Source organism: Thunnus maccoyii, chromosome 1 (genome assembly GCF_910596095.1).
Source record: "Thunnus maccoyii chromosome 1, fThuMac1.1, whole genome shotgun sequence".
In the NCBI taxonomy this organism is placed as follows: domain Eukaryota; kingdom Metazoa; phylum Chordata; class Actinopteri; order Scombriformes; family Scombridae; genus Thunnus; species Thunnus maccoyii.
In genome coordinates this window covers 22072206-22086613 of record NC_056533.1, presented here as the reverse complement: position 1 = coordinate 22086613, position 14408 = coordinate 22072206, and the positions used below count along the sequence as shown (strand labels likewise).

The window sequence follows — 14408 nt, the reverse complement described above, 5'->3', positions numbered from 1 at the left end:
TCATTTAAAGCGTGTTCCTTTGTTTTTCGGCATAAAAGTTGCAGATTCTGAATGTCTACAGGAAGTATTGTCTACTTGCAGCTTCACCACAAAAAAGAATGGGTTTGAAAATGTGCACTGACAGATTAGATTATGTAGTCAGGTCTAAACTAAACTAAAAGAGGAGTCTAAGTGCTGTACTGCATGAGGTCATGACAGTCTACACTTGTTCATACAGTAGCTGAAAACACTTTTTACATAATGGCATGGGTGTGTTTGAAGCAGAGCACACTTCCTCACTTAGTGCCATTAATTATGAAGAAAGAAAGTGCAGAGGAGGAGTGAGAACTAAAACGACTGCTGACAAATGTAGAAAATATGTAACAACTAAGCACTTCAGTTTGTCTTTACTGAAGCTTCATGATTTTGCAGCATGGAGACACAGTAATGTACAGAAAAGTCTGATATGAGGAAAAAACTGGGTGGTTTATTTTCTCACAAATGGTTTACTGTACAGCAGTAGCTACAAGGAGTAGCTCAACATTTTGGAAAAATAGGCTTACTCACTTTTTGCTTAGAGTTAGACAAAAAGATTGATACCACTGTCATGTTTGTACAGTCAATATGAAGCTAACGCCAGCAGCCGGTTACCTTAGCATAAAGACTGGAAACAGGTGGAAAACAGCTAGCCTGGCTTTGTCCAAGGTAACAAAATACGCCCTCCAGCACCTCTAAAGTTCACTAATTAACATGTTACATCTGGTTTGTTTAATCCACATGAAAACCAAAATGTAAAAGCCATAATTTGTTCTCTTTCAAGGGGGTTATTACTATTTCTTGGCCAGGTACAGTGAGTGTCCACTCATTGCCTGCAACCCTGACATTTGTGTCTTCCTCAAAACATACTGCACCTAATATTGAAAATTAACTGTAAATGAAGTGAATTTTTAGGAGACACAATTAGAAAGTTGATCATTTAGCATGCTAATGATCCAGATATTTTCCTCAGGGTTGGGCAGAACAAACAAGGCAGGAAAGAAATGGGATGTCCATGTAGCTCTGTGTCTGCTGAAAGCAGGCAGTTATTCACTATAAGATGTCAGCCAAGGGTATTTGATAACCTGATACTTTATCAGCAATGTTCCTGTGAGATTTCTGTTCACTACTGGTCAAAAATCATTTCATGCATCTGTAAGTCTATCCTGAAAATAGTTATTGTGTCAAGCAATGACGTTCTTATCAATACATCAGTGTACATCGGTGTATACAGATAAATGGCTTGTTGTCATCTTGAGCTATAATGTAAATCTCATACAGTCACAGATAAACCAGATTTCCTGCTGACTTACAAGGACTGTATTCATATTTTTGTTGTGGCTGCAGAAAGTCAGTGGGGAAAAGCAACACAAAATGTTTGCAATAGTGAACTCGTCTATTTAGTACAAATTGTCAGGGGACAACCTTTAAAATTGACATTCTTGTAAGAGGCTTTTACACGTCTAATTTATTCTCTTCTTGATGGTTTTGCCCTCTGGAGTCAGAATAATTAATTGTTTTCATTACCAAATATTCTCCAGTGCATTCATACCCTCATATTTCAATAACTTCTCGATTTATTGAAATTACCACCCAGAATATCCTACTGTTTTACACTCTTCACCGCCAGACACTTTTTTCTCACACTGTCTTCAGCTGTGCCTGGCTGCAAGCAGCAAGTGCTGACAGATGATTCAGACTTAGTACAGCACTAGAGAAATATAACAGCAGAATGTTCATAGAAACTGCAGTTGCGTTGATTTCATATTTATAAATTATGAAGAACGGTAAACCTCCTCTCTTCACTCTATTTCAACAGCTGCTCAAGCTAATTTTGGTTACATTCAGTAATATGAGAAACACTATTACTATACAGTGATGAATTACATGGGCTGGTCTATTAAAAGCGCTCAGATTTGCTTACAGCTCTCTGTCTCTCTAAATGTGTTCAGTGTCCTACCTGGCTGGTTCCTGTCATGAAATTCTGCTAACCATAGCAAGACTTAAATTTTCACTTAACCAATATCTTCTTAATCATATGATGTGCTGTATATACAATTGAGCCTGACTGCAAAATCAGTCGGTCAATACTATTTTAACTTATCACAGATATATGATTGGCACATATGTCATTGTGTCATGTGAAAATGCAGAAGACAAATGCCAAAGATATATTTGTAGTAATTTAGAAACAGTGCTGTCAGTAAGACAGTTGAAATCTAGTTGATTTTAGAAAAAAGGAGACAAAGACACACTCCCCTCCCTACATCAGTGGAGCTGAGGTGGAGCAGGTGAACAGTTTTAAGTTCCTGGGTATCAGCATCACAGAGAATCTGTCACGGACATCACACATCTCCACCCTAGAAAAAAGCTCAGAAACGACTGTACTTCTTAAGGAAACTTAAGAAGGCAAATTTCCTATCCTTTTACAGAGGAGCAATAGAAAGCATCCTGACTGGAAACATCACAAATTGGCATGGGATGTGCATGGCCCAAGACAGGAAGGCTCTGCAGCGTGTGATTAAAACTGCCCAGAACATCATTGGTACCCATCTACCAAGCATCAGTGATATCGGTGAGGTGAGGTGCCTGCATAGAACCCAAAGGATACTAAAAGGCAATACCTACCCCAGGCACAGCCTGTTCACCCTGCTGCCGTCTGGCAAGAGATACAGAAGTATCCACTGTTGTACTACCAGACTACAGAGAAGCTTCTTTCATCAGGCTGTGAGACTCCTAAAATCATCCTCTGCACTCCAACATAAAAAATAGTTTTATTTTTATGACTTATTATTTATTAATCCATTTATATAATTTCTGTTTTTGTGAGTAGCATTAAAGGACTACAAACTACATATCGTTATACAATCTTGTATTGTAAAATGGTAATACATGAATCTTGAATCTTGGAATAGTTTGTACACCAACACTAACTGTTTTCAACTGTAAAATACCCCGTTCAGTACATCTTGGTCACAATTTGAGCTGTAACGATTAGCTGATTGACAGAAAACTATTCTGCAACTATTTTCGTAATTGAATAATAGTTTTAGTCATTTTTTAAGCAAAATTGCTAAAGAAATGTGTTGGTTGCAGCTTCTCGAATGTAAGGATTTGAACCTTTTCTGCGTCATTCATGATGGTAAACTAAATATCTTTAGAGTTTGGACTGTTGATGCCATTTTGTTATCAGATTTTTAACTCTCACATATGTATCATATAAATATGTGAGAAAAAAAATCTAGTGGCTAGGTTATAATATACAGATAATATCTAACACAAAATAACTTAAGTTTTTGTAAGAAGGTGCAGTCAAAGTCAAATACATTAAGGGGGACCTATTATGCTCATTTCCAGCTCTATGTTTTTACTTTTGCATTCCATTAGAGTAGCTTCGCATGATTCACAGTTCAAAAAACTCTTGATTTATCTTATATTGGCCCTTTATGGAGCCCCTCAGTTCAGGCTTTCTCTGAAACAGGCTGTTTTTGGATTGCCCTCCCATCTGCCCCCCTCCCTAAAAGCCCACTCTGTTCTGATTGGCCAGCTTCAGGAGGCTTCCTCCGGCTCCAGAGGCAGCGTAAACAAATTTTAGTAGCTGGATTTTCCTTTTTGTTCTCATTCTTAAAATATAAACTTCTCAAATACATCTGTACTTATGGTAGCCGAAATCTGTTCTTAAATATGTGAGTGGACCGCATGAACATCCGCAGCGACAAAGATTACAGCAGAATGTCTCTGTTTGCAAAGGCTCATTACCTGCTTATTGTTTAACATCTTCATCCTATCTGTGTTCAGCTCTCAGTACTTTTGTAGCTTCTAAGTGAATCTCTGTGATGTGAAGTTTAGTTTCTCTCCGTTTCTACTTTTAGATATCTACCTTATTTTACTGTTTGCTGATTGCTTTAGGCACATATCAGTCAGCACGTATCAGTTGTGTTAAGTTACTGCTGATGGAAACCCGACATTTTCTGCTTTTGCTGCTTCAAATTAAAAGCTTTTAAGTGACTAAATAACGGGAGACTTTTATTGTGAAGAATTTACAGGAAATGAAATGTGTTTATTCGCCGTTTTAGCAGAGCTTCGTTAGAGCCAGTCAACACAACAACATATGGAGATATTTGGAGCTCTCTGTTCAGCAGATCAGTTAGAAATAATGCAAGGAAGAATAGTACAAGCAGAAACAGTCACAGAAACACCTTAATGTTAGTGCAGTGGAGCAATGAAGTCCAACGAGAGCAGCTGACACACACGCTCCAGCAGATGACCATATAAAGGAATCTGTCATGATTTGATATCAGCTCGATTTGAAAGTAGAAAAAACTTTTGGAATCCAAGCATTCAGAGCAGTCTGAAGCTGGTGCTTTTTGCTCACAGGGATTACTTCATAACTTCCGACAATATAGCATTATATATATATGACTGAAAAGAAGGAAAAGCATAATAGGTCCCTATAACATTGCTTGATAATTTGCATGAAATTGATCGAGCAGAAACTTACCAGGTGTATCCTTACTGGACTGGAGCCCAAAGAAAGCAGGCCTTTTTCTTACGCAAAACAGACAAACACATCTTTTTCTTGGAAATTAATATGAGACAGCTGTCCTTTTTTTGGCCTGTCCACAACTCAACTACAGTACTTATCATAACGACTTCTTCATCTTAATATACTTTTGCACTTTTCTGCCTGCAAGTTCTCACCTGTCCTGTCATTTCAGACCATTTTCTCTCAGCAGCAGCCCTCAGCTGTTCCTGCCATTTCCCCACTCACCTGATCATCACCTGCCAGCACACCTGCCCCTCATTCCCTTTGACCAGCCATTCAGTTTATATATGAGGCCACTAACACTGCCAGATCGTCTGTTGTGCCACTATAATCGTAAGACCCAATAAATCAAGTGCTAAGAGGAGACAAACCTAATTTCATTTTTAGTTTTGGTTAATATCCCCTGTCAACACAGCAAATGAACAGGTTTACATAATGGTCCCCTTTAACGTGTGAAAAAAAGACAAAATGATCATCAACCAGTCCATTAAGCTCCAATTGTAAAAGAAAAAAAGCTGCATTTTACCGCTTCACCATGGCAGCAGCTCTTCTGTGGTTTGGTGCACCAGTCTCCTACCTGCTGAAATAATGAGCTCTCGGAGTTGCCAAATGGAAATCTGTTGCAGAAGTTACACAACAGACTAATCGATGCTGAAAAGTGGATTTCTGCAGATGAAGCCCATTTTAAAAACTGAGGGGCGAATTCACAAAGAATGGTTTGCGGCTGCTGATAGCACCATGAATTACGCACCACTTGCAACTGCTATCTGCCCCGTCTCAAGGTCAGATTCACAAAAGATATTGTGCTAATAATGATATTAAAGCACAAACATGCCCATAAAGCTTTGCAGCTGAGTGAAATTTGTCCTTGTTCTGCATCTGATTGCAATTATCCATGTAGCAAAGTATAAATGTTGCCTTTGCACCAAGAACACAGTAGGCAGGACAATGGCAGAGTGAAAGTGAAAAATTAAATTTTCAGACCGCGAGCTACAAGCTCCGACCAACAAGGTGCAGGGGCATTCCTCAAAACTTCAGGCAAGAAATTTAAACATGACAGAGAGAAACCGTTTTTGGGATTTAATATCCCAGTCTGTCAGTATTGTTGGTTTTTCCAAACGCACACCTTCAGACTGCAAAAGAAGATGGCATGATTTGAAAAGAGGTCAAAAGAAAAAATATCATTCAGTGCCTCACAAGCTTCTCAAAGGGGCAGTGACCCGATCGATGGAAGGTGACACCCCTTATAAATGCGCTTCAGTTACCACCAACTCTCTGAAGATTTTAATAATTTCACTGTATGTGTGTGTGGCTATTAGTGCTGGTCTTTGTGAATTGGACTGTTTTTGCGATGAGACTCATTTGCATAGAAAGGGGCCAATTATGCACCAAATGTATGCATATTATCTAATTTACATATGTGCAAATAGTAAAAGGAGCACCAAGGCGCTATTTACTTGGCAGCGCAGTTTCTGGTGCATTTCACCCTTTGTGGGTGCTTTGTGAATTACATTGTTTTTTTTCTTTTCCTTATTTGTGCAGGTTAGGTGGCTGCAAAAGCCGCGCAATCCTTTTGTGAATTCTGTCGGCAGTGGAGACATTCGAGTCAATGGGCTCATTTTGCCTCGATAACTTATATTGTCTTTAATATAATACCTTAATGACACCCATTCAGTCATCTTATATCCAATTAAGTGTTATCATTCAATATCTTAGTTAAGTGAAAAAGAAATATTAGAAAAAAATGTATTTATTCTGTAAGACACAAGGTTGCCTTCTTCTAAAACTGTACCAAAGGAGCCTTTTGGCTGTTCTTCCTCCCAAAAGACTGAGCACTTTAAAGGAGCTGGAAGTATGTGTGAGTGTAAGTTGTACTTTCCCTAAGCTGCATACCAGAGCCTGCACGACTGCATGCACAAGCATGCACACATACTGTGCAATACATGTGCACACGTCACTGAAGACACACACACACACACACACACACGCAATGATTTCTCTTCCTCGCTCATTTATTCTACAGCTGCATTCATTGTCGCTCTGGAAAATCACATCAGATAAATACCCAAATATAACTGTCCTCTGAGCATCAATGGAAACGCCGATTTACTGAGCTTCTCAATTGACTTGACGGGTGGATTTGCTTGAAGCCGTCTTGGGAACTGTCACTATCATTTGCAGCTAAATCAGCATTGTGTTAATGACTTGCACTCGCAGGCCTCATGGCCATTCAATCAGACAACACAATAATAATGCACATCCTCAGAGGTCAAAGCAAGCCATCAAACAAACTGCCTTTTCATGAAAACCATCCCCATGAAACAGGTCTTTGTTAAAACCGCATGTTGGTCACACCATCATACACACGCATCACACTGTTTGCTTACACTTTAGGTTTCATTTCAACAGAAAATGAAAAACTATTTTGATAATTGTTTCTGTCATTTTTCAAGCAAAAAGGCCAAATATTCTCTTCTTTCAGCTTCTCAAATGTGAGGATATGCTGCTTTTTTTGTCATATGTGACAGTAAATTTTAAAAAAGGTTTTAGACTGTTGGTCGGGCAAAACAAGCAATTTGAAGACATTATTGTGGGCTCTGAGCAATTGTGAATGCCATTTTTCACTTTTTTTTTTTAATAGACACAACCTATTAAACGGGTAAATAATCAGCTGATTAATCAATGATGAAAATAGTCATTAGTTGCTGCCCTACTGAAAATATAAACTCTGCATTGCCATCATCATTATTAGTACTTTAAACACTTAAACAGTGGAGGGAATCACCTTTTTAACACTAATTATCTAACTGATCAACACGGCATCTACTGTATTCAATTCAAAACCAGTTATCTAAGCAAAAACAAAACCACAGTATATGTGGAATTCTGATAATAAATAAATATATAAATATAAATACCAAAAATATCTAAAAAAAACACGCACAAAGTCATACAAAAGCATAAAAAATGAGCTATACTAGAGAAAATTTGTATGAAAACAGGAAGTCTAACATTTTATGTGTTTTCCTAAAACATTTTAAGAGGACTCAGTCTTCTCTAGACTGCCAACAATGCAGTCACATGGAGCTGCTACATTTTTCCATGATTTTTGGTTTTGGTAGCACAAGGCAAAGAGTGCAGCGGCATCCCTCACGATGGGCGTGTGTGAACCTGCTCTGTCCAACTATCCAATAAATTCTCCTTGGCTGACTGTACTTAATACAAGAAAGAATTCAGCCTGTTTATGTTCTGTTGCCACGTTGCTTTTTCCTGGTAACAGGCCAGTGAACTTCATCACATATTAAAGTTGCAGTCGTGGAATATTTCTGTCTCATCCCCGAGTGTGTAGTTGACACCAGAGACACATCTCTCTTCACTGTCTGCAGTGAGTCAGCTGCAGTAAATCTTTCACTTTCTCATGCAGCGAGGCTCTGTGGTGAGGGAGCTCGTGTTGGCCTCCGGTGCACAAAAACTAAGTGCATGTACAGTTCGTGGCTGTGTGAATACAGCACCAGGACTCCTTAAGTGTGTAAGTCACAGCACTGAACTAGAGAATGCAAAAATCAGAATATATAAAAACAGGAATATGCTCTTTCTGCACTTGCCTCACAATATCGGAAGAAAATGTATTTCTAGAGATGTGGAAAGTGCACTAATGACTCTGGCTCTGCCCGCAGCTCACTGACTGTTGACGCCGCCGGCCACTTACAGACTCGGATTATAGGTCTATATTTGCAGCGGATGCATTCAGAGCAATTATTGGGGAAATGCAGACAATATGGCTCGCACTTAAAGTGACAGGTCATTTTGTTACAACGGTTTTCATTGTTGCAAATGTGCACTGATATGTCTCCAGTATTAGCCCCTACAGATTCTGCTGTCAACAACAGTAATGTGCTCCCAACTCGAAGGGCTAAAAAATGACAAGCACCATGATTCACTACTGGTATTTGTGTGACCTCTGTCATGTCCCTGCAATTTATGTGTGGTGCCTGGAAACAGGTTCTCAAAATTGAATCAGTACAAATACCCAAAGCAGCCAATAATGAGGCTCGCTGACTGTGCAGGAGCTCATGAATGTGTACATAAAAGGTGAAAATTTTTGAGCAAGAGCATGGACAAAACAAGCTTTTGGGATTTCCTATTTAAGTTTGATAAGCTATGTTTATAATCTTTTTTTAATACAATTATCTTTAATTTTAGGTGAAGGAATGCTTAAGTGGAAAATCCCTGTAAAAGACCGTGCAGATTTTTTTTCAACACAAATCCAGCATGAAATGATCTTTTCAGTCAGAGCAACATAAATACTTGAAACGTGTACTTAGGAGGAAAGTCACTGGGGGCACCTGAAGAAAGCTCCGCCCCTCAGATGCCTATGGGTGCCAAACTGAAATGGAGACCTGCCTCCAGGAGGAATGTTTATCCAAGCTTAGCATCGAGCCTTATTGGTCAAAACAGCATGAGTAGATTTTTCTGTCTGCGTTTCACTTCTGCACCAGCTCTGTGCCATTTCAAATTGAGACCTGCCCAATACGAGCCCCCCTGTGATGACAAGAATAGCTCCTTTAAAGACACAGAGTGGAGAGAAAATTAACTGTGTGTGATCAAGCGTAAAGTAACTGTACACCGGCAGTGGAGAAAAGGCTTAAAGGAATTTGAGAACAAAGGATTCCTGACATTCCTAAAAGTAAGGAAGTCTGAGTCCAATTGATGTTCAAGGAGCAGAGAATCAGATTCTAATAGCTCCATTAATAAACCTAATTTGCTTAGATGAGGTAACAAGTGACTTATAGAGGAAAAGATGAAAGGATGAAAAAAAAATCTCTTTGCAGGATGTCCGCACACATAATCGCACTGTGATATAACTGTATTTAAATGCAGACTTTTTCTACAGTCAGCACTAAACACTTTATTGGATTTTGGCTCTCAATAAGGATGCATAATGTTGTGTCACACAAGGAGAGTGCAGTTCAAGATATAAGGATTTTAACATATAGTGCACTTTTATAAAAGAATAAGCTGGTTTCTGGTTTGCAAGCATGAGTAGCCTAATGACTGAGACAAGGGTTCTTTCTCTGTCTTTAAATCACTAAGTGTTGAAATGTGAGTCAGTTTACGTGACATTATCAGACTTAATGATATTTTTTGCATCTAGAGTAAGACATTCTCATATTGTGGCCTACTTATGACTCTCAAATGTGTTATGTTAGAGCATCACTGTACTAATCCTTTTCATCAGGACGGGCAGCTTTTCTTACTGTCCTTTGTCTCTCTATCACACCCTCCAGACTAGCTGATCCTTAACAGACAAAAGAAGTTCCTGTTCTATCAATTTCCAAACACAGATAACGCAAAAACATAACTGCACCTGCAAACACACCTTGCTGTAAGTTCATTCATAACGTAAAGCTATAAACCTACTAAAACTTTCTTATGATAGCGCACTGCACATGTAGGTGCAGGTAAAGTAATGCACCAGTGAACAGTAAGTTAAACTAATTGAGGCTTTACCTTGAATATGCTGGTTGACCACATTCTCCAGGCGATCAAGCCGCTCCATGATCCGGAGAGTGTCTCCCTTTTTGTCACCCTCTAACTTTCTCTCCGGTAAAGGCATGGGGACTTTGATGTAAATATTGGCGATGTAATTAGTAACCCATCCGACATAGAGCAGGCAAACAATGTTGGTCATGCCGCTCAGGATCACGCATGTGGACACCAAAGTTTTGGTTCTCCTGGTGCAAGCCATGCCGACATCCCTCCATACAGCCTGCAGTTTCCCGTTAAACCGGACGACAGGGCGACACTCGCCTGCAAAAAGACGGGATTAATGAAGTTATTTCCAGCGATGCAAAATCCGAATCTGTGCGCCTTTACTTCAAAAGTGCGGTGTTTGGTTTGTTTGAGGGGGCGCGATGGTGAAAAACAAGTGAATGCTAAATATCTACAGGTGAAGGTTCCCTCCTTCGCTCCATCGCAAACCTCCGTCAGCTCCAGTTGCATGTGAGGATCAAGGAAACGGGAGAGACGCGGAGCATCCTGCTGCAGCCAATGGGAGTGATGGTGAGGACTGACCGCCTCCTCCTGCACGCGTCCCCGCTGCGCTGCGCACTGATCTGACCGGACTATTTCCATGTACAGAGACACAAACTATGACAACCCATTTCTGTCCAAAGAGCGCCAACTTTGCGCCACATTGACCTTACTGTGCACATGTGATGTTTGATTCATTTCCCTGAGGACTCACCCACCTGAGCTGCAGAATCTCTGAGACTTTTTTGGTTCATTTGATCTCAATTATCAGGCACTGTTACTGTAGAAAACGCTGTTGGAGTTACTTCGATATGATCCAAGGACGCAAATGAATACAATCGGTTTCCTGCTGCAATCCTTAATTAAGCCGTGAGATAAAGACGACGCGGGTCCACGAGAAATCAAGGTGTGGTGGGGTCATGTCATAGGTTTGGCTCTGGTCCAGCTCACCATGAGACGCACAGGATGCAGGGGAGGCACTGCACTTGTCTCACATGATGCTGTAAATAGACCAATGCAGGGATACAGTCTAATTACTGCAGATCTGTTCAAAGACAACGCTGCAGACCAGCTAAACACAAACACCTGCAACACTTTACCTGGTGAGACAAAGTGATTTTCTACCAAACTGTAGTTTATAGTGTTAATTGTGAATTTAGTATTTCAAAAATCAAGGCAAATGGCATGTTTATTCACTCTCTATAAGCATGAGGTGATTATTGGATTTCAAATTGAGGCATTTTCGGTTTGGAGGTGTCTCGGCACCACCCAGACTTCAGCTTTTTTTTATTTTTGTGAATGGTTTTCTCAGTTCTTGTTATTTCTGCACCCAAGGAGAAGAATAGAGGCTCATTAAATGGCACAGCAAAAAAAGAAAAAGCTTAAAATGTAGCCATTGTGAAGAGAGTTTTGCTCATGTTCACTCTCAAAATGCCATGCAATTCTCATTTCTGCAGGATGTGCTCAGTACAGCAGAGCCTCTGGATTCTGTTTGTCTGCCAGCTTTTTCTCCTTTTTTCTTGGGTTTCTGTGTGTTTGAGGTTGGTTGACTTGTCATTTTTTGCTAGATGTCCTCCTACTCTTTAAGAACATCAAATATTTTTTATCTTTGTGGGTGAGACTTGGTAGTTAAAAGGACGTGCTGCATCTCACTGAGGCTCCTTTAAACTAACATGGAAACTGCGGCTGAACGTCGGGTCTTGACTATAATTTTACTAAAATCCTTGATTGTGTTTTGACAGTGTGTTCTGGTATCATTTTTGCCAAATGATTATTTGCTAATAACAGCCTTTGCCATCCAATCTGCCAGACAACAACAACACAGCAGGCTGCCAGAGTGAAAGCATTAAATTTGGTGATGAAGAAATAAATGTTCAATGCAATACATTAATTATTTTTTAAATGGATTAAAAAGCATTGTTATGACATAGTTTTCCTGGATGACTGCAGCATGTGTAGGAGAAGGAAACAACACAAACAAACTCTTCATTTTGCAGTAATACCCACCATCTCTTCACTTTCAGAGCATAATGCTTCTCTATGGCCTGCTGCTATCACACCTCGATTATAGAGAACAGGAAAGAGAAAAATCAGTAAACTGAAGCGACAGACAGGCAGGAATATGTTGCCATTTGTAAAAGAGGAGCTTAAAACCTGATCATTTTCAACTCCAGTGCATATTGCTTCACACTAAAAACACGTAAGGGCTTCAATAATTGCCTCTTATTTATTTAGCCAGTCAACAATCACAAGCATTACCCTTTCCTCCGTGATCCAGATCTAATGACAGACCACCTCGTCTGTCCTGTCTGCTCAGCAGCAGCCGTTTATGGCTGTGAGATCAATGCAGGAGCATGCCGCCCATTCATCTCAGCTAACAGACCTGCCATAGTGCACAAAGGTAGTTTTTTTAGTTTGCAATATGAAAAGGGGTTTTTCTATTTGTTAGTGACATGTATGTGATGAAAATCATTTTTGTATCTTTTCTCACTCGTTTAATCACTTGTCCGTGAGATTCTGCTGAAAGTCGATAAACTGTTTTGTGGCCTCCAGTTTGAGTTAATGGAAGAAACTGTCCTCTACTGACACACCATTATAGAAGCTCAGGTTGCTGACTATGAAAGATGTTATTTACAACTAGTCTGATAAAGCTGAAATGATTTTACAATTAATTGATTAGCCTATGGACAGAAAATGAATCGATAACTATTCTGATAATTGATTAATCATTTGAGTCTTTTTTTCATCAAAAATGCCAAACAGTCCTCAGTTACAGCTGCTCTCTGCTGCTTTTCTCTGTTTTATATGATTCTATAAATGTATAATTGTAAAGTTTTGACTGCTGGTGAGACAAAATTAGACATCATAAGACATCACCTCAGACTTCAGGAAACTGTGAAGAGCGTTTTCCCCTATTTTCTCACATTAAGCTGACAAAAAGATTGATCATTTGAGAACAGACAGATTCATCAATAATGAAAATAATTGTAGGCTGCAGCCCTAAAGTTTGCATGGTTTTCATTTCACTGATTCATCATTCATAATTCACAATTTTTCTTCATTGTATCTTCATTGTAGCTTATTAGTACCATGATATATCAAATATTTAATCAGCCAAACTTGTCAAGCTTTGGCTCCACAGGGGAGTCTTTGTGGGGCATACTTCTACTTTCAGATCACAACAAATTTTTGAAATGTGAGCTAGAGAAATATTTCATTGAAATGTGAGAAACATTTAACTATTCTAATCAATTCTTGGGGTAATTCCTTCCTCTAACTTCAAATGGCCAGTGTGATACAGTATGCTCCTCAGACTGCAAACTGTGCCCAGCGTGGAGATGGATACAATTAAAGAGGATTGAAATTATAATGAGCAAACCATATCGCCAGTCCAGACGGTCACATTGAAGGGCCTATTCAAAGATTAGCTTGTTTTCTAACTAACAGAGTGGTACACTGTGATATATGAGTTCCCGCTCTGGTCTCACTTTGTTGTTTTGACCCTCACCTCTCTTGTCTCCCCTGAAGGGCAGAGCTGAAAAACGAAGCTTGCGAGAACAATCGCAGGATGTCCCACTAACACAAAGTGTTGTCATGAAGATGACCTCAAAGCCATGTACACATTTCATTGACAAGCCATAAACACCCACAAGTGTCAGACTGGCAACTTCCATTGATTTCTTTTGAACTGGAGCCAGCCGAAGGGACATTTTGAGGTTGGTATTAGGGATCTGCGATCCTCCCACTGAGTGATCCACACGGCCAAGCAGCTGCCACATTTAGTCTGAGCGAGTGGTCTTCTTCTGGGCTGATAAATTACTGTGTGCGAGAGGTTATCCTATAATCATCACCGTGAGGACTGGGAGACAAAGATACGACCACTGTAAGTTCTTCAGCTGTGGAGACAGCAACCATTAATCAACAAAACACACTCAATACCAAAGTGGTATAATTGTCCTTTTCTGAACCCTCCCTCTTTCGTTTACTGATATAAATTATAGGGAAGATATTTTTAACACTTTTAACACGCAGCAATTTCGTCCACAATGAAAGGATTTTGGAAAAGACTCTGAATCTCCTCCAGCTTTCAAAAGGTGCTGTTGTGAGGCCGACCTTCTGATTGTCTCACAATCCCCCCCCCATTAAATGGCAGAAATGGTCGACACAAATCCTCCCCTCATACAGTGCGACAAGCTGACCCTGTCCGCTGATCTCTCTGTGGGCAGGGGGCCGACAAGGAAAAGGAAATTTCCCCTGAGACTCAGGATCACTTTCAATTAATTCATGTTTAACTGGTGCACACTGTTGATTGCTG

At 39.8% G+C, this 14408-nt stretch overlaps 1 protein-coding gene across 2 annotated transcripts in view; it reads right to left on the bottom strand.

Moving 5' to 3' along the window:
* The window catches only part of galnt18b (UDP-N-acetyl-alpha-D-galactosamine:polypeptide N-acetylgalactosaminyltransferase 18b), an 84492-nt gene extending 72778 nt beyond the window's left edge, over positions 1-11714 (bottom strand). The window contains exons 1-2 of one of the 2 annotated variants that reach the window (XM_042418424.1): positions 10510-11714; positions 10073-10372 (exon numbers count right to left, since the gene is read on the bottom strand). In XM_042418424.1, the coding sequence (XP_042274358.1) occupies positions 10073-10372; positions 10510-10696 (487 nt within the window). In that variant the 5' untranslated portion in view covers positions 10697-11714. The remainder of the gene's footprint in view (positions 1-10072; positions 10373-10509) is intronic. The other variant, XM_042418433.1, reaches the window with a different exon arrangement.
* Between the last annotated feature and the right edge of the window lie 2694 nt (positions 11715-14408).